This window comes from Puma concolor, chromosome C2, assembly GCF_028749965.1.
Source record: "Puma concolor isolate L17-30 chromosome C2, mPumCon1.1.hap2, whole genome shotgun sequence".
Lineage (NCBI taxonomy): Eukaryota > Metazoa > Chordata > Mammalia > Carnivora > Felidae > Puma > Puma concolor.
Genome location: NC_141675.1, coordinates 8,263,546 through 8,288,299, shown reverse-complemented (window position 1 = coordinate 8,288,299; position 24,754 = coordinate 8,263,546). Strand labels below are relative to the sequence as shown.

The window sequence follows — 24,754 nt, the reverse complement described above, 5'->3', positions numbered from 1 at the left end:
GTTTACCATCTCTGGAGTTTCCCGGTATACAAACCAGAGATAGGAAGTCTCTCATGCAATGTACTGTGCTTAAATATTAAGTGGCAAACCAGAAAAGTATCCATTTTTATCATTATTAACCTCCAAGGTATCCTTGTGGAGGCAGCAAAAAGAACTAGACTGAAACTTTTAGGCCAATTAAAATTTCCTGGAGCACCATAAATTCATTGTAATTAGCAAGTGGATCAGCAGAAATAAAATTGTACCACTGATTACGGATTCCTTTAAGGGTAAGACATGAGCCAATCTTGTAACTGGGCTCCATGTAATAAAACTGGCAATGCTTTCTTTAAGCAATGCATTCAAGCACCTAGCTTTTAACATTATGATTCTTAGATTAAAGCAAGTTACGTAACTTCTGGACAGTCACGAAGACACTGGTACTGGTCTACTTACAGGGAGATTGAGAGACCACCTTTTCTACGCTAAGAATCATTAAGTCAAGATATTTTAGAAAATATCGAACTTGTTTTGAGAAAAGAAAGAGGTGGCAACAGTGAAGGGTGGTGGGCAACTGGCGAGCAACATTTGGGATTGGGTTCCTGGCGTTTGGGACAAAACGAGAAAAGTAGTAAGAGAGAAATGAAGAAGGCAGGCGAGAGACGGAAATACCTTTTATATTTTCTCAGCCTATGCCACTGACGCTCTCATTTCTCTATGATTTTATATTTTGCATGTGTATAATTTTGTATACGATGTGTATATTGTAAAATAGCATATTGTTGGTTTAGATTTTTAATTTATGCAAATCATATCACAGTGTATCTATTTTTATACGATTTTTTGGGTTTTGCCTTGTTCTGTTTTCAATGATCCTTATATTTAATATCTAGAACAAAATCTCCCACTTTGCTCTTCCAAGTTGTCGGAACTATCCTTTGTTCTTTGGTCGCCTAAATATAAATTTTAGCATCAGTTTGTCAGGCACCGTACACAATCTTCCTTTGCAATTCTGGTTGAAACTGCTTTTAACTTTATAAATTCATGTGGCAAAAGTTGAAATCTTGACGGCACTGATCCTCCCCAGCCACGACTATGGTGACCCTTCAGTCATTTCGGCCGTCTTCTGGGCCTCTAGTGGGGGTATCTGATATTTTATGGCTGCCCCAAAATATTTTGAAAACCCTTTCCCCATTTTAGGACTTCTCCCCCTTGTAAACCTCACTTTCCCAGGTAGAATCCAAAAAAGGTATTTCCTGGAAGCCCTTGCTCCTCCGATGTACACATAGAATCGACTTCAGTGGCAGGTACGTCCTTGAAGACAGAAGATGACGGTGCCCTGCAGTCTCCTACCAAAACGGTCGTGCGGGTACTTGCGTTTCTCCACCTCCTGGTGGTCCCGCTCTCCAGTGGGGTTAGGTGACATCCAGTCACAGACACCAGCAGCGGCTGGGTTCCCGCTGAACCACTGGGTGCTGCCATTGTCAGTTACTCTTCTCGGCTTCTGCCACTGTGGCATCCTCCCTTGGCTCCCTCTTGGAAATCCTGCGCGTTAACCACCAATAGGTTAACACATCTCTTTTCGCTTAACGCTAGTTAAGGGGGATCTGCAGTCGGCACCTGAACACAAGAGTTAGGAACCAGAAGCGGACTGCTGTGCGGGTGAACCTTAGAGGTGGACGTGCCTTCGCGGAAGTGATTGCGAATACGGTGGTGGAAGACCAGATACCCCAAGCTGGAAAGGTGGCGCGCCAAGGTGGCCCCGCGTGTCCTCGCGGTCACCCAGGCTCCCTGGAGCTCACTGTTCTCCCGGCGGAGGGCAGAGATGACCAGCGGCTGGGCCCAAGGACGGAGAGGGACGCACTGCAGAATCCAGAAGACAGAAGCTCCAGAATAGTGGTCGAGGGAAGTGGGGGAGGGACGTGGACCCCAGAAATACAGTATGACGGTCGGGAAGCATCAAGGGCCTACTTGCAGTTACTGGCCACGAACTTTCGCGAAAACGATTGAGCATGGCAGTTTGCCCCGCTCACTTTTGGTAGTGTAGGTGCAGGCACCAGGAAGGCAAACAAGCTGCGTTTAGTCACAGGTGGGGTTTTACCAAGTGCACACGGCTAAGCAAGAGGACAGGGAGTTCAGGGAGACTGTGAAGGAATGTCCTAACAGGTGAGCATGGAATTCAAGCTGGGAGAAGGAGAAAGGACAGGCACGAAGGAAGTGAAGGACAGTCCGCACCGGGATTCTTAAGGGAATACACCGGAAGGAGGTGGCACCGGCAGGGTATTTAAAGTGCTGAGGGCACTGTAAGATGTGCGTGTTCGGTAGCAACAAGGTCTAGGATCTGATCAGAGGAGGGGCTGAGGTAAAAGGGAGGACCAGAAAGGAAAGGAGAGGGTGAGGTACTGGAAAGATCAGCCATTGCAATCACCAGGAATTAAGAACAATGTTGAACAGGGGCGCCTGGGTGGCTCAGTCAGTTAAGCGTCTGCCTCTCGATTTCGGCTCAGGCCGTGGTCTCACAGTTCATGCGATTGAGCCCCACACCCCACACCAGGCTCCAAGCTGAGAACAAGGAGCCTGCTTGGGATTCTCTACCTCTCCCTCCCTCTCTCAAAATAAACTTGAAGAAAAAAAAAGAAGAAGAACATTGAAGAGAACGACAGCAGGCCGGCAGCTAAAAGCTTCCAGGAATAATGGCATGGGACCCAGAAGCCCAGCAGTACAGCCTGATGACATGAGATTCAAAGGTGGTTTTTAGGAGAGCAGAGGGGCGAAGAATGGTCTGGAACGGGCAAAGAGAAATAAAGAGGATCCAGGGTATCCGGTATCAGCAGCGTCAAAGAAAAGGGGCCACCCTGTCGGGTTGGGGAAGCAGAATCCTCAAGGAACAGGCAGGTTTGGACCAGAGCACAAAGATACAGACAATGTTCTGAGAGGCTGAGCGTACGGGACATTTTGCTCCCAGTGGATGGGCCGTTTCAGGGAACAGAGCAAAGGAAGGTTTTCAGGAGTTGAAGTAAGAGATGAAGACAACAGGGGGATGCACAGAGGCCTAGAGGACTAAATTTGCAAGAAGCGGCGCTATCCTGGGAGTTCAGGGCTCCTCGCGGCGACTGGGGGAAGCCTGTGGTGCGTGCGGAGACGGCCCCCGGGCTCAGGACTAGAAGGCTGGGGAACCGGAGGTTGGGGTGTATGGGTCTGGAGTCCTTCCTCGTTCCTGCCAGGACAGGCATGGAGGCCTGAGGCTGGGTAACCTTACTCCAAGTACCTGGTGCTCCCCCTTAACATGTGCTGATGAACGCATGGAACCCTAGGCTTCGGTTCTGGGAAATCTTCCGGAAGCATTTCTTGTAGCATTTGTTTCTCTCTTCCTCTCTCTCTTAGCGCCTGTCAGGTCACCTACACTGCACCCCTCTTTCTGCTGCTTTCACCTCTTTTTTGCTATGCTTCCCTGGGTGATTTCCTTGACTGTATTTTCCAGTGCTTATTCTCAGTCTCATTTCTGGTATCAACGGTTAGTTTTCAAGAGGTCTTTTTCCGTTCTCTGAATTTCCCTTTTTTGGAGCAAAAAGGTTTGCATCTGTTTCATAGATGCAAACCTCTTCTCCAAGCTTAGAATAAATTTGCTTCTTCCCACACAGTCTGTTCCAAGTGGGCTTTCTTTTTCCTTGCCCCGGCCTCTTTCACATCCTTGGCTATTTGTTTATATCTAAGAACGGAGCAATAAAAAGCTGGCTGGGGGGGCTGGGCACGGGGAACCTGGCTAAGAAGCTGTATGTGCACAGCTGGAATGTCTAAAGAGCCATTTCACTGAGGAATCGGATATGTCAGGATCATCGCTCTTTCCTCTCCCAAAGAAAGTTCTTCTGATTTCCAGCTGAGAAGGTACACAAATCCAGTGGGCAGCATTCTGGATGGAAGCGGGGGCAGAAGGCTAGAAGGGAGGGAGAAGCATTTGACATTCGGCATCGTACCCATGACCTCCAAAACTGTTTTACTGCTCCAGAGAATAGAGGGATAGGGGCGACCTGAGAATCTTAGTGCTTTGTAAAGACTTAGCAAATTCTCCTGTTCTTGTAGCCCCACCAGCACCCTCCACCTCCACAGAAACGTGAATCTTCAATTCCCAAGTCGCTGTGGGAAATCTGCCACATAGGACGGCTGCTCGGCATCCCCCAGTGCGGCTGTTCAAAGTCACAACTCTTCACCCGCCTTCCAGCCTCCAAACTGTTGGCATCATATTTTCAACGTCCTTGTAAGTTTGTGCCTTTTCATTGTTAACCATTTACCGTTTTACTGGGGTTTCAGGAGGCCATGGATGCTAACATGTCCAGCTACCATTTTCACTAAAAACTCTGCTGTGGATTTGATCTTTGCCAACTTTGATTTGGGTTTTCTGGGTCTGTTTTTCTTGTCTTTAGTTTTTGCTTCATTTGTTTCCCACCACCAAACACCATCCCCAGCTTTCTGAATTCAAGGCCTCAAACTCGTTTGCTAAAGAACGCATCCAAGCCTGCAAACACTGCTCTGAGCACCACCTTTTGTCACATCCCAGACCCTGTTGTATACTGTTCTTACCATTGTTCAGTTCCTGATCGTTTCCAGCAGCCAGTCTGTGCTACCTTGAACCCAAGAGCTCCTTGGAGGGGAATTAACTCATAATACGAACATATTTCTTCATTACTTCAGCCAAGAGGCAAACAGCAAAAGGTAGCCAATGTCAACCCCTGCAAGCCTCTGGCAGGGGAGACTTCTAGAACGCCTCAGAGCCACCTCAGACATCTTTGCCTCTCTTTCTTTCTTTCTTTCTTTCTTTCTTTCTTTCTTTCTTTCTTTTTCTTTCTTTCTTTCTTTCTTTTTCTTTCTTTCTTTCTTTCTCTTTCTCTCTTTCTCTCTCTCCCTCTTTCTCTATTTCTCTTTCTTTCTTTCCCTCTTTCTCTCTCTCTCTTTTCTTTCTCTCCCTACTGGCCATATTTCAGTTGCTTTCCTCTCTTCTTCTAAACCAACACCACCTGCCCTGCTTTTAGAGGTCTCTCTGTCTCTCTCTCGAAGATCCACTGTGAAATCAGGCAGTCTCCCCCAAACCCTGTATCAACATATCAACCTCCAAACAGCCCACAGCCATTTTCTGCTTAGAGCGTCTCTCTCAACGTATGTCTAGGCATCAGCTCAGATATCCAAAATTAGAACTTCTGGGAGTTAGGCTAGAAAATTACTCTTTTTACACCAGGTTATTCAGACACACGGTGAAGTTCAAGAGCCACTAATTTAAAGGTTTTTCTGTTAACTGCTGTGGAGAAACATCTAGGTAGCAAGAGCAACAGAAAAGAATAAAATGTATGACTGCTTCCATCAATGTTTAAGGAGTTACTTTAAATTAATGCTGATAATGCAGGACTCAAATTCTTTCTCCAGAAATTGCTTCGTACAGGCCTTTGCATCGTTGTAAAAGATCCCCGTCAAGGCCCAAACTAAGAGCAGTCCAAAATCCTGCTTCACTGACCTATCACATAAGCCTAGCCACTGACCCACCACACAGCTTCCTCTATGTCTAAAAAATAACCTTAGAGGCTTATTCAGAGTTCCCCCGAGTTGGCTTTACGCTGATGCCACTGCTTTCATAATTCGTCAAATTCATACTTACAATTCATGCTATCTGGAGCACACAGAGTGCAGGAGCCAAAGCTTGCAAACAGAAAACCAGAATGCCCACCGGGAAAAATGGACACAACACATGGAACGAAGACAAATACCTTGGTGAATATTTACTTAGGAAAAGTTAAAAAGAAACATCTAGATCTCAAGAGCAAAACTACAGGGGGAAAAAAAAAACCGTTTTGTGTTTAAAGACATGATTGCTCTCAGTCACATAAATGATCGCTATTACTGCATACACACGGTTGTTTTCCACTGGTTATTTCACATGACCTTTTGCACAGACACAGGAGACGCTCAATGACCCGCGCCGAGGGCAACATAACCTCAGTTCTGTTAATGGACCACCTTAGCCCGCTGAGCAATCTGCATTAATTTCTGAGTCCGCTGCTGGAAGCAGATCCCAGCGCTCTTCCCAGCCTGCCCCAAGTTCCTGGCAGCCTCCTGGCTTCCCCGGGGGCTGCCTGGCTCCAATCACAATGACCTAGCCCGGGCGAGGGGCCGGGGGGGGGGGGGGGGGGGGGGGGGGGGGGGGGAGGGGCTCTCTCCCAGACACTCCAATGCAACAAAGTGTCCTACAGCACTTCCAACATCAGCACCCCCACAGTGCAGATCCAGCCATTACTGTGAAAGCCTGACAGAGACCAGTGCAAAAGCCAAGTGGTTACACTTTCTACCGAGGAAAAATCCACAGACAGAGTCTTTCAATATATGTAGATTGTAATGGAGTTTACGCCGAAACAACTGTAATGCATGTAAACGGAGAAAAAAAATACAAACAAAACAAGCGGGGCTGAAGATGTGCTGGGCCTAAGTGCCTCAAGGGTGCCGAGATAAAGCTCAGGACGGGTGTGGGGAAGGGGTCAGAATAACTGTGGAAGGCTTCACAGGGGGAGGAAGGCCCTGGAAGACACGCACTATCTGGACAGGTGAGGCAGGCATTCCGGATGCGGGCAGTAGCATGAACAAAGGCCCAGAGGTGGGGACAAGCACAGCATGTGGAAAGGTCAGTGAAGGCACGGCCACAGCTGGAGCAGGGCACGGGCCCTGGAGAGGAACAGCAGATAGGGCTGAAGAGGGGCACCGCGGACTCCTCAGGGATGGCCCGAGAACCTTGACGGCCTTCTTCTCCACAGGGTGCAATTTCTGGTGCTGAACAAAACTGCCATACCATTTGAACGCTCTCCCACACACCTTGCATTCGTAGGGCTTCTCTCCGGTGTGGACCCTCTGATGCTGGATGGAAGCTATCTTCTGAGTGAAGGCCTTGCCACACTCCTTGCACTGGTAGGGCTTCTCCCCTGTGTGAATCCTCTGGTGGACGATAAAGAGCGACCTACAGCCGAAAGCTTTCCAACACTCTTTGCATTTATAGAGTTTCTCCCCGGTGTGCAATCTCTGATGCTGGAGATACGCTGCGCTCCTGCGGAAGGCCTTTCCACACTCCTTGCACTCGTACGGCTTCTCTCCAGTGTGGATCCTCTGATGCTGCGTCAAGGCCGTGTTGGAACTCAAACCTTTGCCGCACTCCTTGCATTCGTAGGGCCCCTCTCCGATGTGTTTTTCTCATGGACGATACAGTCATAGCTGGACTTGAAGCTTTGCCGCATTCCTTACATTTGAAGGGCTTCTCCCCGGTGTGACTCATCTGGTGCCGAATCAGCTTCGAGTTGTACCTGAAGATTTTCCCACATTCTTTACACTTGTAGAACTTCATTCCCCCCCGAAGGATCAGATTCGGATTCAGGCTGAACGTCTGCCATGTCGCCTTGCTTTTAAAGTCAAACTGCTGGGAAACGTTTCTGAGAAGCCCCTCCTCCTGGCTTTCTGGGCCACTCTGCCTCTTCAGAGGCTTCCCGCCTTCCAGCCAGCTCTTCGCTCCTGACCCGGGACTCACCACCTGCCCAAAGAAACCACAGGTGTTCCTGGTTACCACACCGGAAGGGGACCGGGATCCGGGGCTCCCCGTGTTCTCTTGTGGAACGTGACTTTAAAAAATATTCTCGGGGCGCCTGGGTGGCGCAGTCGGTTAAGCGTCCGACTTCAGCCAGGTCACGATCTCGCGGTCCGTGAGTCCGAGCCCCGCGTCGGGCTCTGGGCTGACGGCTCAGAGCCTGGAGCCTGTTTCCGATTCTGTGTCTCCCTCTCTCTCTGCCCCTCCCCCGTTCATGCTCTGTCTCTCTCTGTCCCAAAAATAAATAAACGTTGAAAAAAATATACATATATTCTCACGAAATGGCTACGAGCACCCACACGGGAGGACAAGAGAGAAGAAGGAAAACGACAATGTATGGCTGGAGAAGCGATGACCCCGGAAACGGACCAGGAAGTGCCTCCTGTGAGGAAGGCTGGCAAGTGGACTGAGGCAGGTGAAAGGGGCACGATGAGGGCTTCCAGAATGGACAGGATGGAGGCAGCAGGTGGGAAAAGAGAGGAAACAGAATGGGAGAGGTAAGAGAGATCAGCAGGAAATGGAAATGTTTCAAAACAGAAGGGGAGAGAGGGAGAGATGCCGAAGAGAGAAGGAAGTCAGGGCTCCCAGGGAGACACGACGGCAGCTCCCACACGACCAGAGGGCCAGCAGGCCGCAAACCAAACTCAGAAACACTGGAGCTCAACGTCCCACCTGGAAGCCAGGAAGCCACCCTAAATTCCAAATACTGGCCCAGTGACTTTTAAATATTCCACATAACATTCTGGGACAAAAGACTCTTTCAGAAAGTGCACTGGGACACGAATTGAACTGGAGAGCTGTAGGCCACAGGGGCATTTCTGCTAGAAGAACCACTGTTTACAAAATCACAGCATAGATGAGAGAAGTGAGGCCTGGAAACTTCCTTCCAAAACAAAGAAAATCCAAGTAATCGAGAACTCCCAGGACCAGCGAGCGGTCTCAGGTAAATTTTAGTCTGTATGTGTTGGGTGGGGGTGTGTGGGTGTTGGTGTGTTTGTGTTGGGTACAGTGGTTGGGAGCAGTCCTTGCCTTTCCCTCTACAGCTGTATGTGAGACAAATATAATGCAGACCTAACGATCATGACCTACACAAATTACGGGTGATTTAAATACTAAAAAGGAAAGTTAAGGCATTTTTTTTTTCATTGCTGAAGGCCTAAAAACAGAAGTCACAGCTGTGGCACAAATAATTCAGTTTGACCCACAGAATCATACTTTCCTTAAAGTATGGCTGAAATCGACTTCTTGGCATAAAATTGGCATACAATTAAGTATTTCCATTGGTAAGTGAGAAAAGAAGTGGTTTAGGAGCTACTGGGTCACGGATTTTCTGTGGCAGGTCAGTGGCCATGCATTCCCAGGAACTGGTTTTCCCAGGTTGGGGCTGGAAACTGGGCAGAGGTCAGAGAGTGCGTGGAGTAGTGCCTTATAAAGAACAGGGAGCCATGTTCTCTGCTGCAGAAGAACCATTTCCAATAAACTAGGAAGGCAGGGGTGCCTGGTTGGCTCAGTCCGTGGAGCCTCTGACTCTTGATCCTAGGGTCATGAGTTTAAGTCCCACGTTGGGTGTGGAGCCTACTTAAAACAAATAAAAAATGTAAAATAAACTGGGAAGGCAAAACCGAAACTGCTAGGTCCTCTTACTCACCTGGACAGATGCCTCTCAAAACCTCTGCTTCCCAGGGATCTGGGCCCCATGGCGCTTCCCCTCTCTCCAGGTGGGAGACCAGAACAGGTTTGGGGAATGGAAATGCTACTCCAGCAAGAAAAAGGACAAACAAGTTGAGAGTCGAAGGGAGACTTCCAGAGTTTTCCTGAGATCTCTCTTGGCCCACCCTACAACAGGTTGGGGGGGTGGGGGCAGGGGGAGGAAGAATGAAATGCCCAGTGAGCTACCCAGGGGTTCTGCGGAAGGGCTCCACACTGTGCTCCAAGGTAAGGCCAAGGAGACAGCAACTGTCCTCAGGGAGAAACTGCAATCTCGCCCTGACCTAAACAAAGAGATGCCTTCAGGAAGAACACAGGTGCTGATATCCTGGGAGACTCCCCCATAGGCAGAAAACCAACATCCCCAGAACACTGGCAGCATGGAGGAACCAAGGGCTCACCTGGGACACAAGAGTCCCTTCGCTCAGGGCCCAGAACCACACCCTGCCCTGGGACATATAGGGAAGTCTGATTTCAACACGTGAGGGGACCAGGGATTTCTTCACCCGACATCTGCAGAAGCTCGTGACTGCAGAATTAACCTCAGGAGTTCAAAGCCCCAAAACATCGGAGGAAGATGTTGAAATATCACAAAGGACCACAGAGAGGGGCCTTACCCAGGGAAGCCATGTTCGTATAATTCTCCAGCATCACCTCGCGGTACAGGGCCCTCTGCATGGGGTCCAGGCTGGCCCACTGATTCTGGGTGAAGTACACGGCCACGTCCTCAAAGGTCACCGGCTCCTGAAACAACGTGTCCCCGGTCAAGCTCTAAGTGGGGGCAGAAGAGGGACCTGGGCTGCAGGGAGGCGGTGGACCTCCCAGGATCTGCAACTCTGAGCCGCATGGAAGGTCTGCTCTACCGAGAACAGCACCCGGCACCCCACAGGGGCAAGCCCTCAGCCACCGCTCCACTTCCAAAGGGAGCACCCCAACACTCTCCCCTCCGCACGGCTCTGGGGGCCCAAACTGTCCTCCCAATCTCGCAGCCTGGCAGTGGGGGCTCCCCACCTGCTTACGGCATCAACCCCCACGTTCCTGACTCCGTCCCTCTGTACCTCCTACCCTCTTGTATCCACAAGCCTGCCACCGCTTCTGTCGGCCGCTGCCACTCACCCTGTCTCCACCCACCCAAACAAGCGCAGCCCACTTTTGTTCCCTGCACCCAGCGTCTCCTCAGCCTTCCCTGCACCCAGCGTCTCCTCAGCCTTCCCTGCCGTCCCGACTAGTGCCGAGAGGAGGCACACCTTAAAGCTATTTCCAGCATGTTATATACCTCCTTGGCTGGTCAGAAAGCTCTCTCCAAGGCAACCTGCAGCCTGCCTGTTCCGGCCTCTTCTCTGAACCCCCCGGTCTCCAGAGAAGGTCAGCAGTGCCCCCTCTCTGAGAAAGATTCATCCCCCAGTCTCGAGCTCCATCCCCATCTGCCAAGACGGCCGCTCTCTGCCTCCCCTGCAGCCCCCGCCATCTCCCCAAGGATGAGGGGCATCAATTCTTGTTGATGAAGACCCTAGGCACCAGGCTCTTAGGTGGGTATTTTCAAAACATGTATTTCACTTCATCTGAAAACATCTGTGTGAGGCAGGATTTATTAAGCCCATTTTCACATGATGAGACGAAGGCTGAGAAAGATTAATGACTCTGCCCAACACCACACAGCCAGGAAGTGGTTGAGCTGGGATTTCAGCCCAGATCGGACGGTCAAACAGCAAACCTGGGCTCTTCCCACACACCGAGCTGCCTCCCGTACTGGGCTCACGAGCCTCCCCTAAAACACGGCTCACCCCTGCTCCTCAGCATTACTGGGTGCTGCCCCATCTTTGGAGAACAGCTTCTCAAACTCCTCACTCCCAACAGCGCCTGTCTACCCATCTCTACCATGCTCCCACCAAGCCACGGGGACTCCCTCCCCCAGTGTGGACGGAGGGGCCGGCTATTTCCAAACCCCACACGCCACCCTGCGAGCCAGAGCCTCTGAATCTCCCATAGAGCCCGAGGGCCATCCCTGATGGTGGCCACTGGCTCCTTTCTCTGCTTCCACAGTCGGGGTGTAGGGACCACTGAAACCAGACTCCCACGTTGGAGGAGGTTTCGTGACTTCTGTGCCCTCTCGCCTCGAATCCGCCTCCAGGGAGACATGCGGGACCCTATGCAGTCAGCTTTGCTCTTTCAGCCACCAAAAACAGGAACGCCTCCCCCGGGCGGCTCAGCGAAGCCCCTCTCTGTGCACCACTGTCTCTCCGGGCAGCAGCCTTGCACTGGCATCAGGGCCAGGGCCAGGGAGAAAGGAAGGAGCCCTAACTGCTCATGGAGGAAGCGGGAGGAAACGCATCCCAAGGATAAATGCTGGCCCTCTTGCTTTGGTGGCCACTCTACGCTGGGCCCTTATGAGGGTGTCCTTTTAAAACAACCAGAAGGAGGGAACCTGGTTCAAAAGGAGACACTGAAAGAACAACGAATGTGGACATTCTTCAAAGCAGGAGCTGGCCTTTAAACTGGGCGAGGATGAGGTCCGAAGGGCCCCCCAAATCCAAGCCCCAAATCCCCCCACTAGGCAGAACCATGATGGCCTGAAGTAGTCACGCTCACCGAGGCGGGAAGGCCTCTGAGGACAGCATGCAAAGGCTCGCAGGTGAACCGAAGTTCACCTCCACTTACGGCAAGTCAAACCTCACCTCCTAACGCCTCCAGGGCTGGTCCCACAACTTCCTCCTCCCAGCCTGGCACCACCAATCTCTTCCTCCCCCCTGTCCTCTCCAGCTCCTACCACATAATCCCAGGGTTCCAGAATATGGGGGGGGGGGGGGGGGGGGGAGAGAGAGACATGCCTAGAATTAGAGGAAAACATACTGCTTTAAGGTAGTTGGGTTACATATACGTTTTTTCTTCCTCCTGTGGATGGCCCCTATGTACCTCACCTTATTTTTCTCCACAGCCTTTCTCATCACCCAACAAACTACATTGTTCATGATCAATCCCTCTCCAGCAGAATGGAGGTCCATGAGGCAAGGACTCTGTTTTGCTCATCACCGGCTCGCTAACACACAGCATAGTGCCTGGCAGATACTGGATGCTTAATACGAATTTGCTAAAAGAATTTCAAAAATGGTTTGACTGTAAATAAAATTTTTTAAACTTATGAAGAGGGTCAGGAAACAGCAGCAAATACCACCATAAGTAAAATGCCGGAGCATTTCCTGTAAAGTGGACGGATACCTTACCATGAGCTGCCCACAAACTGCGAGATCGTGACCTGAGCCAAAGTTGGAGGCTTAACCGACTGAGCCAACCAGGTGCCCCACAAATGGTAAATATTTAGAACTGACAAAATAACTCATTAAGTTATCTAGGGATAGGATAACTAAACCAGAATCACTGGTTTTCCTAAATACCTTAGCAATTAGAAGATAAAATGGTGGGCAGCTGGCTGGCTCAGTCAGCGGAGCATGCGACTCTTGATCTCAGGGCTGTGAGTTCAAGCCCCGTGATGGATATACAGATTATTTAAAAATAAAATCCTTAGAAAAAAAAAAAAAAAAGAAGATAAAATGGAAGAACATAAGATGCCACTCATATACAAATGGCTAAGATTAGACCTAACAAAAATGTGCAAGACCAAGATAAAGAGAACTGAAAGTAAATAAAGGAGAAACAGTGTTTCCAAAGGGGAAGAATCAAATTTATGAACAAGTCAATTATGTCCAATAATTAATTAATTGGACAATTATGTCCAATTGTGCCTAGGAATTCAATAACATCCACTCTCCCACCAAAAAAAAAAATCAATGACATCTGTGCAGAGAAAAGAGGTCATTTAAAGTCATCTGAGGGACACCTATGTGGCACAGTTCACAGAGCGTGTGACTCTTGACCTCAGGGCTGTGAGTTCAAGCCCCATGCTGGGCGTAGAGCCTAATTTTAAAAATAATAAGAATAGGGGCACCTGGGTGGCTTGGTTAGTTGGGCATCCAACTTCGGCTCAGGTCATGATCTCCCAGTCCGTGGGTTCGGGCCCCGCATTGGGCTCTGTGCTGACAGCACGGAGCCTGGAGCCTGCTTCGGATTCTGTGTCTCCCTCTCTCTCTGCCCCTCCTCCTGTTCATTCTCTGTCTCTCTCTGTCTCTCAAAAATAAATAAATGTTAAAAAAAAAATTTTTTTTTTTAATAATAATAAGAATAAAGTCATCTGGAAAAGTAAATGTAGAAGACTACCCAAAACATTTTGAAGAAAAGAAGTTTCAAAAGAAAAGATGAGCAGGAATTAAACCTTACGTTAAAAAGCCAATACCTCAGATTTACGCTTCCTCTTTCGAAGCCAAACATTCATCAAAGAACAATTGTGTTAAACTATCACTGTTAAACAATTCTCAGCTTTTCTCAGTTGCACTGTAGGATGTACATAAGCAGTAGATGTATTTAGGTTAATACAGTCAAATTCTATTCAATGTTGCTTTTTTACCACATTACACTGAACACTGGATACACATTTAAAGACATGGTTTTTTCGGTAAAACTCAATATGGGAGCTGTGTCTACAGTTAAAAGGGAATCATTTAGCATGTTTGTTAATTCTAGTTTCACTTAATGACTTCTTAGGCATGTAAATTTAAGTTTTTAAAATTTAAGTTTTTAAATTAATGGGGAAAATCTGAGATGCAATACCGATACTTTTGGATTTCTGTCTTAGTGTTTATACGAAATTCTGAGACCTTGATTTAGATCTTTTATTGTACTGTGATTTCCTTTTCTTTTTTTTTTCAAGTTTGTTTATTTATTTCGAGAGAGACAGCATGAGCGGGGGAGTGGCGGAGGGGGGGGGGGGCGCGGAGAGAGAGAGAGAATCCCAAGCAGGCTCCACACTGTTAGTGCAGAGCCTGACACGGGGCTTGAACTCACAAAACTTTAAGATCATGACCTGAGCCCAAACCGAGAGTCGGACGCTTAACCAACTGAGCCACCCAGGCACCCAAATCTTCCTTTTAAACCCTGAAAGGAAGGGAAACCTGAGTGGCTCAGTCGGTTAAGCGTCCGACTCTTGATTTCAGCTCAGGTCATGATCTCATGGTTCTTGGATTGAAGCGTGTCAGGGTCTGCCTTGACAAGTGTGAGCCTACTTGGGATTCTCTCGCTCTCCCTCTGCCCCTCCCCAACTCACACTCTCCTTCTCCCTCCCAAAATAGATAAACTTCAGAAAGATAAAAAAAATAAATGAAAGAAAAAATAGGGCAATGCTATAAGAAAGTGAGAAAATAGGCCAACAGGGAGAAAATAGTTGAAAAGGCCAAGAGTATACAAACAACTCTTAAATCTCAAAGCTTAACAAACAACCCCATTACAAAATGTGCAAGAGACCAGAAGAGACACCTCGCAGAGATATACAGATGGCACAGAGGTATATGAAGAGATGCTCTACCTCATATGTCAACAGGAAAATGTGCATTAAAACACTGAGATACATTAGACACCTATAGCAACGGCCAAAATCTAGAACACTGAAAACACCAAATGCTGGAGAGGACGGGGAGCAAAAGGAACTCTCATCACGGCTGCTGGGAGTGCAAAATGGTACAGACGCTTTGGAAGGCAGTTTGGCAGTTTCTTACAAAACTAAACATGCTCTTGCCATATGATCCAGCAATCATGCTCCTGGGGATCTTCCCAAATGAGTTGAAAACTTCTATCTGCACACAGACGTTTACAGCAGCTTTAGTCACAACTGTCAAAACTTGGAAGCAACCAAGATGTCCTTCAGTAGGCAAATGGATAAAACGTAGTACATCCAGGCTATGGGATGTTATTCAGCACTAAAAAGAATAGTGCTATCAAGCCATGAAAAGTCATAGAAGAAACTTAAATGCATATAACGAAGTGAAAGAAACCAATCTGTGAAAGCTACATACTGTAGGATTCCAACTACATAACATTCTGGCAAAGACAAAACTATGGAGACAGTAAAAAGATCAATGGTTGCCAGGGAGATAGGGATGAACAGGTACAGCACAGAGGATTCTTAGAACCTTGAAACTACTCTGTATGATACTATAATGATGGATACATGTCATACATTTTTAACCCATGGAATGTTCTGCACCAAGAGTGAACCCTAATGTAAACTGTGGACTTTGGGTGACTGTGATGTGTCAAGGTATGTTCATCATTGTAACAGAAGTACCACTCTGGTGGGGCAATGTTGATTATGAGGAGGCTAAGAATAGCCAAAGCAATCCTGAGAAAGAAAAACAAAGCTGAAGGTATCACAATTCCAGATTTCAAGATACACTACAAAGTTGTAGTAATCAAAACAGTATGGTACTGGTACAAAATAGACACATAGACCAATGGAGAATAGAGTCCAGAAATAAATCCACAGTTATATTAATTAATCTGTAACAAAGGAGGCAAGAGTATACAATGGTGAAAAGATAGTATCTTCAATGAATTCAGGCTGGATTAAAGACCTAAATGAGAGACCTGAAACCATAAAAGCCCTTGAAGAGAACACAGGCAGTAATTTCTCTGACATCAGCCACAGCAACATTTTTCTAGATGTGTCTTCTAAGGGAAACAAAAACAAAAATAAACTACTGGGACTACACCAAAATAAAAAGCTTTTGCACAGCAAAGAAAACCATCAACAAAACAAAAAGACGACCTATTGAATGGGAGAAGGTATTTACAAATAATATATCCATTGAAAGGTTAATATCCAAAATATATAAAGAACTTATACAACTCAACACCAAAAAAGAACAAAAAAAAAATCTGATTAAAAAATGGGCAGAGGACCTGAATAGACATTTCTCCAAAGACCACCTACAGAGAACCAACAGACACATGAAAAGATGCTCAACATTACTCATCAGGGGCGCCTGGGTGGCTCCCTCGGCTGAGCATCCAACTTCAGCTCAGGTCATGATCTCATGGTTCATGGGTTCAAGCCCCGCGTTGGGCTCTGTGCTGACAGCTCAGAGCCTGGAGCCTGCTTCAGATTCTGTGTCTCACTCTCTCTCTGCCCCTCCCCTGTTCGTGCTTTGTCTCTCTCTCAAAAATAAATAAAAATTAAAAAACAAAAACCAAAAACATTACTCATCAGGATCTGCAAATCGAAACCACAATGAGGTATCACCTTACATGTGTGAGAATGGCTAAAACCAAAAGGATAAGAAATAACAAGTGTTGGCGAGGATATGGAGAAAAAGGAACTCTTGTGCACTGGGTGCAGCCACTGTGGAAAACAATATGGAAGTTCCTCAAAAAATAAAAATAGAATACCATATGATCCAATAATTTCAGTACTGGGTATTTACCCAAAGGAAACAGTAACACCAACTCAAAAAAAATTGGGGAACCCCTATGTTACAGCAGCATTATTTAAATAGCCACAATATGGAAGCAACCTAAGTGTCCATCAATAGACAAACAGATAAGGAAGATGTGAGATACACACACACACTTGTACGCACACTGAAATATTATGCAGACATAAAAACAGATGAGATCGTGCCATCTGAAACAACATGAATGGAGACAGAGGGTATTATGCTAAGTGAAATAAATCAGACTGAGAAAGACAAATGCTATACGATTTCACTCATATGTGGAATCTAAAAAAATGATAAACAAAAAGAATCAGATCTATAAATACAGAGAACTAATGGTTGCAGAGGTGGGGAGTTGGACAAAATGGGTGAGGGGAGAGTGGGAGACACAGTCTTGCATTTATGGAATGAATAAGTCACAGGAATAAGAGATACAGCATAATGAATATAGTGAATGACATTGTAACAATGTTACATGGTGACAGATGGTAATTATGCTTGTGGTGGGGATAGCATAATGTATCAACTTGTCAAATCACTATGTTATACACTTCAATTAAGGTGACACTGTGTGTCAATTTACACTCAAAAAAATTTCTTAAGGGAGCCTGGCTGGCTCAGTCAGTAGAGCATGCAACTCTTGATCTTGAGGTCATGAGTTTGAGCCCCACATTGGGGGCAGAGTTTACTTAAGCAATCAATCAATCAATCTATCTATCTATCGATCTATATACATATTTAAAGATAACGAGCTATCCTATGCATCTATGGAGGCAAGGGGTATATAGAAACTCTCTGTGCTTTCCAGTCCATTTTACTATAAACCCAAAACTTCTCTAAAAATAAAGTCTTTTTTTAAAAAAAGACAATATTTATCTCTTATCTGGACTACAATATGCTTTTTTTTTTTTTTTTTTTTTTTAATTTTGAAAGAGAGAGAGACAGAGCATGAGCAGGGGAGGGGCAGAGAGAGAAAGGGAGAGAGGGAATCCCAAGCAGGCTCTGCACTATCAGGGCAGAGCCCAATGCAGGCTTGATCTCACAAACCAGGGGATCATGAGCTAAGCAGAAAACAAGAGTCGAATGCTTAACTGACTGAGCCACTCAGGCATCCCAGACTACAGTATGCTTCTAACTGATTCATACCCTTCTATAACCAACTCATCAATAGTACTGGGGAAAAAAAAATTTTTTTTTAAGTAATCAACATGGGGTTTTGAACTCACAACCCTGAAAATCAAGGGTTGCATGCTCAACCAACTGGGCCAGCCAACTGCCCCTGGAAAATCTTTTTAATAAATAAATCCAACCATGTCACCTACCCTGCTTAAAATCCTTTAGTGCCTTCCCACTGAACTCAGAATAAAAACCAAAGTCTTTACAGATGAGCCTACCTCTCCAGCCTCAGTGAACTACTTTCTCTGATCTCTCCCTGTTTCTAGAGTACACCCAGCTTTCTCCCTGACTTCAGGGCCTTTGCCATTCTTTTCTCCAGAAAGCTCCTCTTCAACTGTCTCCTCAGTAGTTTCCAAAACTGTTTCCATCTCATCCTTGAGATCTCAACCTCATGTTACCTCCTCTATGAGGGCTTCCCTGACTATTACCTTGAGAGGGAGCTTCTTTGGGGCTCCTCAAATTAGAAAAGGTAAGTGCATAGGAATCACCTGAAGAGCTTGTTACAACAGATTCCTGGCCCCCCTCACCCTCCTCCCCAGTCTGATCCTGGGTCTAGGGCAGGGGCGTGAGAATTTGCGATTCTAATGACTTCCCAGGTGATGTAGACTACACTTTCGAAGCACCATACTTTAGCAACATGTAATTACTGACTTAAAGACTGTCTATTTTGCCAGCAGTATCTTCTGAGAAAAGGAAACTTGTCTGTGTTATCCAATATTGTGCCCCTAGCATTTATAAAGTGCCTATGGAAGGAACAATGCTGGTTTCTCTGGGATACCTCTACGGTCTGCGGGACAATCTTTTCAATAGAGAATTTCTTGGATGTCAGCAGGCAAGTTTTACGTGCACCACATGACCTGGATTTCCACCTTCAGAGAGAACTTCTTAGCTTGGGTGCCTCTTTTCCCACTTAACCCTACACAATCCAAACTCATCACTCATACACAAAACTCTGATTTCCTCCACCACTATTTACAGCCAGAGCGGTGGAGGAGGAAATCATAGCGTGGCCAAGTCGGACCTTCTCGGTCCCTTCCTGATTACCGGACAGCTAATGTGATTTTAAAAGACTGAAAGAAGCTCAGCTCACCTGAGGCCAAGTTGTTTGGTGCATGGCTGATGTCCCCTGGTTTCGAGCACTGTCTTCTTGATTTGGAAAAGCAAGAACCTTAGGAGCTAAAAGAAGAAGAGCCATGAGTGCAATGGACCCTGTCCTGCAACACCCACAGCGGCCTATAGCCTTCCCAGTCTCATTTCCAGCACTGGTAGGAGACTCTATCAGACCCCCTTGTGGCCGATGGCCTCAACAACCTCATGAATTGCTCTGGTCCTCAGGACAATTCTCCATCTGCCTGCTCAGTCCATGAACGTTCCTGAGACCATTCACACGAAATGGACTGAGGGATCCAAGACGAATCCTATCCCTACGGTGTTCGGTCTGAACAAACCTAAAAGCGCGCTTACAGGAACCATGACGTTGCCCCTAAAGCGGAGCCGATGGAGAGGAGAAGGGACAGAGATGGCAAGATGCGGATTAACAGTAAAATAAATACTCGGTGTTCCAGTGGCTGATGCTGACCGGAGACCCGACCGGGATCTCCGCCCAGGGAATCAGAGACACCAAACAGAAACGTCAGTAGAGGGCGCGGGAGGCTGTTGGGCCAAATTCTTTGGGACAGAAAAGAGGATCACGCTTCGGTGGGCAGGGGGCTGGACCAGGGCTCTAGAAGGCCGCGCAGCCACCTCGGGCGGCTTCTGCGAGGCCCAGACGCCGGAGTTCCGCATCAGGGAGCGGGGTGAGCCGACACCGGGCCGGACTTTAGGGGAGGGGGACGCTGACGAGCCGCCAGGAAAAGCGATTAAGCCGGGGCCGCGCGGACCTGGCACGTAGAACTCGCCGGAGCCCACGCTCTCCCCCTCGGAACACCGAAACGCTGGCAGCTGCAAGCCGACGCGGAAGTGGGCGCGAGCGCCCAGGGCCGCTCTAGGCCTCGCGGAGGCAGCCCATCTCGGTGGTCTCCGCGGCCCGGCCCACGTGACTCGCCCCGCCCCGCCCCGCCCCGCGGAAGAGGCGGGGCTGCGGGCTGGCCGCGGCCGGAGCGTTCTTTGCCTGGGTCTTACTCCCGCCGCAACCGCGTTAACGTCCTCCTCGCTCGTGGGCCGCGCGGCTCCGGTGCCGCCTCTAGGCCCACGTGGGGTCCCAGTTAACGGAATGCCCGGCAGTTGTCGGCCGGCTTTACTCCGAGGCTCATCTGGGCTGTGATGGTATGGGGAGGCTGCCTCCGGGTGTCCCCTCTTAAAGGCCCAAGCTGGGCCGCCCTTAGGAAGACTGTGGTTTCCATCCTCCCGTTTAAAGCCCTCTCTCTTCCTGGGCCTGCACGTGTGGGGGTGCCTTTTAGGACAGACTCATTTAACTACCAAAATAATGGTGACTAAGGTTGCCAGGCATCCTCTGTATACAGGGCATGTCCTATATTAAATGATGTTCTTCTGTGTTGGCTTAAATGCCTTCTGCTTAGCTTCTCCAAATTTACCAACAAATCTGGAGTTTAGAGCTATTTTTATCACCCAGTAACTGGCACTTACATAATTTCAATGTAAACATTGGCTGGAAAAAAAAAAAAATCATAGCTTCCACAAATAGTCTCTCCTGCAGGTTTGGCTTAGTGAAGTTAAAAGAATTGAGAATTAACATTAAAATTACGTTTTTCATATTCAAGTAATTACCGTTAATCTGCATAACTTTGGTTCAGTGCACATGCTCTGCAAATCATCCAATGACCGCCTCGCTTGGGTGGTTCCCCGTTGCTGCTGAAGGTTAGCAAATCAATGGCAGCCCAAGCTTCTAACCATGAGCCAATCGGTGGCAAACACGCGTGAACGTCGGCCAATCAGTGCCCTTAATACAATGACCAAGCTTTTGAAATCACTGGGTAGACGTACTCCAGTGACCACTACGATTCCCAAAGTCAACAGACCTTTACTTTGATGTTTCTGTTGAACACATTTTCTGACACGCGCCGCCTCCCACTGGCGGGAGTTGGCCTCCCACTGCTAGGAAATAGAAGGATCCTGGATGTCTGGCTCTATCACAGGACTTTCTGCTCCTTTTGTTACCAAACCCAAGTTTGGCTGCCTGTTGTCTGGAGGAAAGGAATGTGAGCTTTTTTTCAGAAGGCCCGCAATCTGGGAAGAAGGCAGGCTTTTGTCCCTAAACCCAGGTTTCTACCTGGTCCAGGGCGTCTTTAAGAGGTTTGGGGTAGTTAATCAGCGAAGGGAGTGCAGTGGCCTCTAGCATTTCTTGATCACGTGCTGACTTGAAGATGCCTGCTACAAACATTTTCAGTGCTCAAGGGTTGTGCGTGGGGGTCTGGTTCTTGTTTCACGATGCGCTGGAGTGCTCTATTCTTTCCGCAAAGGAGGGCAAGGTCTACAGATACAAAGGGAGGTTGGTAAAATCATTTGTGTGACCTAAAAAAAAATTGCTGGACTCCTCAGAAAGCCGAGGTGGCTTCAAACAGAGTTGCTGGCTTCTGGGGCCTGGGCAGGTTTGGTTCTTCACTCCTCAGCGCCAGTGGTCTGCAAATCTCAAAGTAAATTAGCTCTGTTACAGACCAAGGGCCTGAGGTCAGCAAGGAAGGAGTGTTAACTTGAAGCAAGTTAACCCTTAAGGCCGGCTGAGTGCTGTCACACTTCCACAGGAATTAGGCTGTTACTGACCAACTATAGCATCAGGAAGTGCCGTCCCGGAGAGCACAATAGGTATCTACCCCCCCCCCCCCCCCCCAAAACTCTGTGGCTGGAAGCCATACACAGTATTTCTCAAAGTCTCTGTGCACCAGGAATTCAGGAGTGGTTTGGCTGGAAGGTAACAGCTTGGGATCTCTCATAAAGTTCCATTCGGGGGTCACTTGGGGCTGCACTCACCTGAAAGCTTGACTGAGCCTGGAGGCTCTGCCTCCAAGATGACTCCCTTACATGACTGGCAGATTCATACCGGCTCTTGGTAGGAAGCTTCAGTCCCTTCCCACATAGGCTTCTGCACTCAGCTGGGTGTCCTCACCACATGGCTGCAAGGTTCCACCCAAGGTACACAGTCCAAAAGGCCAAGGCCAGAGGCACCTGGCCGGCTCAGTCGGTGGATGGAGCACGCAACTCTTGATCTCAGGGTCGTAAGTTTGAGCCCCAACACTAGGTGTAGTGTTTGCTTAAAATATATATATATATATATATAGTTTTAAATAAAATTAAAAATAAACAAGGCCAAAGCCAGCTAGTGTTATGACCTCACTTTGGAAGTCATCACCTCAATATACTACCAATACAGGCCAGTCATAATACGTTATTAGATGAGATGCACAAGGGCATGGATGCAAGGATTAGAATCACTGGGGACCACATGGAGGCTGCCTAACCCTGAGATTTGGCCCATCAAAGAAACCATGTATTTTATAAAACTTACGGTATTTTTATTGTAAAGCTTATGTACAACTGTTTTAAATTAATTAGGTTTCCAGGAACAATAGCACGAGGACTTCTATTTTCACACTGTCCCTTCTCTAAACCTACCAAAATGAACATCGACCATGAATCTAGAGATGGGTACACATATATAGGTGCATCGCACGCGTGCGCGCGCACACACACACACACACACACACACACACCCTACATCACAGACCCTTAAAAAGTATTAGCCAGTTACTACAATTGGATCTAGCTTGGGGCACTTGGGTGGCTCAGCCAGTTAGGCATCCAACTTCGGCTCAGGTCATGATCTCATGGTTCATGGGTTCGAGCCCTGCGTCGGGTTCTTTGCTGACAGCTCAGAGCCTGGATCCTGCTTTGGATTCTGTGTCTCCCTCTCTCAAAAATAAACATTAAAACATTTTTTTAAAAAATTAGATCTAGCTTGAACGGGGACAATATTGGACATGGAGTTCCTCTATCTGGTATTACAGTGTAGGGAGAATAATGAGGAAGCTTCAGTAGACCCCAATAAAAATCCCCAAGTTATGAGAATAACTGGAATCCTGGGCAACCAGAGAAGAATACTGGGAGCGAGCAACAGGGGTCCCATTCTTTCCCAGAACAGCCTTACCAGAGGGACGGAATACAGGCAGTGCTGACATGCCGGCAGCTAGGCAGCAAGGTGAACCCGGAGAGATGGGACACTTGGGCCCTCACAGCTATCAGGGAGTCTGCTCATGCCTCAGCAAAGTTAAAAGTCCGGAGCTGGATGTCCCTCACCTGGCCAATGCCACAGGGACTGGTTCTACCTAAACACACCATCCCCAGCCACTAGCCAGAGCAATAAGGCAAGAAAAAAAAGAAACCCAGAATTGGAAAAAAAATAAAATGGTTATTTATGAACATTATTTTCAATGTTAGAAAATCCTACAGAGTTTTTTAAAAAATGTTATCAGAATAAGTGAGTCGCGCAGGGTGGCATGATACGAGGTCAAAACACAAAAATCAGTTAGATCTCTCTATACCATCAATGAACATTTGGAAATTTACTATCGTAATAGCATCAAAAAACGATAGACAAATCTGAAAAAGGTGTGAAAACCTATATAGTAAAAATTACAAAACACTGCTGAAATAAAGATCCAAATAAATGGAGAGATTTGCCATGTTTTTGAGTCAAAAGACTACATAAAGATGAGAATTCTCCCCCACAATTGATTTATAGATTCCATACAATCTCAGTCAAAATCCCAGGATATGTTTTGTAGAAACTGACAAACATTCTAAAATCCACGAAATGCAAAGGACCTAGAATGGCCAAAACAACTCTGGCAAAATACAAATAGGACGACTGACACTGTATGACTTTGACACTTGGAACACCTACAGTAATAGGGGCACTTGGGTGGCTCAGTTAAGCATCCAACTCTTGATTTTGGCTTAGATTGTGATCCCAGGGTCATGAGATTGAGCCCTGCTTAAGGTTCTCTCCCTCTGCTCTCTCTCCCCTGCTCGTGCCACTGTCTTTCTAGAAAAAAAAAATTTTAATAAAAAAACTTTTGAAGATAGAGCTAAACATAAAACCTATGATGTTTCTATAAGGAAGGGCACCTGGGTGGCTCAGTTAAGCATCCAACTCTTGATTTCAGCTCATGTCAGGATCGCACAGTTTGTGGGATCAAGCCCTGCCCTGCACCATGCTCCATGATGACAGGAAGGAGCCTGCTTGGGATTATCTCTCTGTCTCTCTCTGCCCTTCACACACACACACACACACACACACACACACACACACACACACACATGCTCTTTCTAAATAAACTAAATAAATATATAAAACTTCTAGAAGGAAAATGGGGGGGAATCTTTGTAAACTTGGGTAAGGCAAAGATTTCTTAAATATGACACTAAAAGCATAATCCATAAAAGAACAAACTAATATATTGGACCTCATCAATATTAAACTCTTCTGCTCTTCAAAAGATTTAAGAGAATCAAAAGATAAGCCACATGCTGGGAGAAAACGTTTAGAAATCACATATCTGAAAAAGGACTTGTATCCACAATCTATAAAGACCTATCCTCTCCAAAAAAGATCTCCCAAAAATCAATAAAAACAACCCAGGGGTGCGTGGGTGGCTCAGTCAGTTAAGCCTCTGACTCTTGATTTCGACTCAGGTCATGATCTCACATTCGTGGGATTGAGCTCCAAGGCAGGCTCTGCACTGAGTGAGGAACCTGCCTGGGATTCTCTCTCTCCCTTTCTCTGCCCTTCCCCTGCTAACACTTTTTCTCTCCATCAAAATAAACAAACAAAAACACAAAGAATTTTTGAGGGGCATCTGGATTAAGCAATTAAACATCAGACTCTTGATTTCAGCTCAGGTCATGATCTCAGGATCCGTGAGATTGAGCTCCACATCAGAGTCCGTGTTGACAGCACAGAGCCTGCTTGGGATTCTCTCTCTTCCTCTCTGCTCCTCCCCTGCTTGGG

The 24,754-nt window shown here is 47.2% G+C and overlaps 1 protein-coding gene across 1 annotated transcript; it reads right to left on the bottom strand.

The window, feature by feature from the left end:
- Positions 1–5,719: 5,719 nt before the first annotated feature.
- Positions 5,720–19,828, bottom strand: ZNF621 (zinc finger protein 621). Its single transcript, XM_086720514.1, is given in 8 exon segments — positions 5,720–7,196; positions 7,199–7,234; positions 7,237–7,447; positions 7,449–7,534; positions 9,237–9,341; positions 9,913–10,066; positions 18,881–18,966; positions 19,671–19,828. Coding segments are annotated over 7 exon segments (1,338 nt in total). The 5' UTR covers positions 18,905–18,966; positions 19,671–19,828; the 3' UTR covers positions 5,720–6,474.
- Between the last annotated feature and the right edge of the window lie 4,926 nt (positions 19,829–24,754).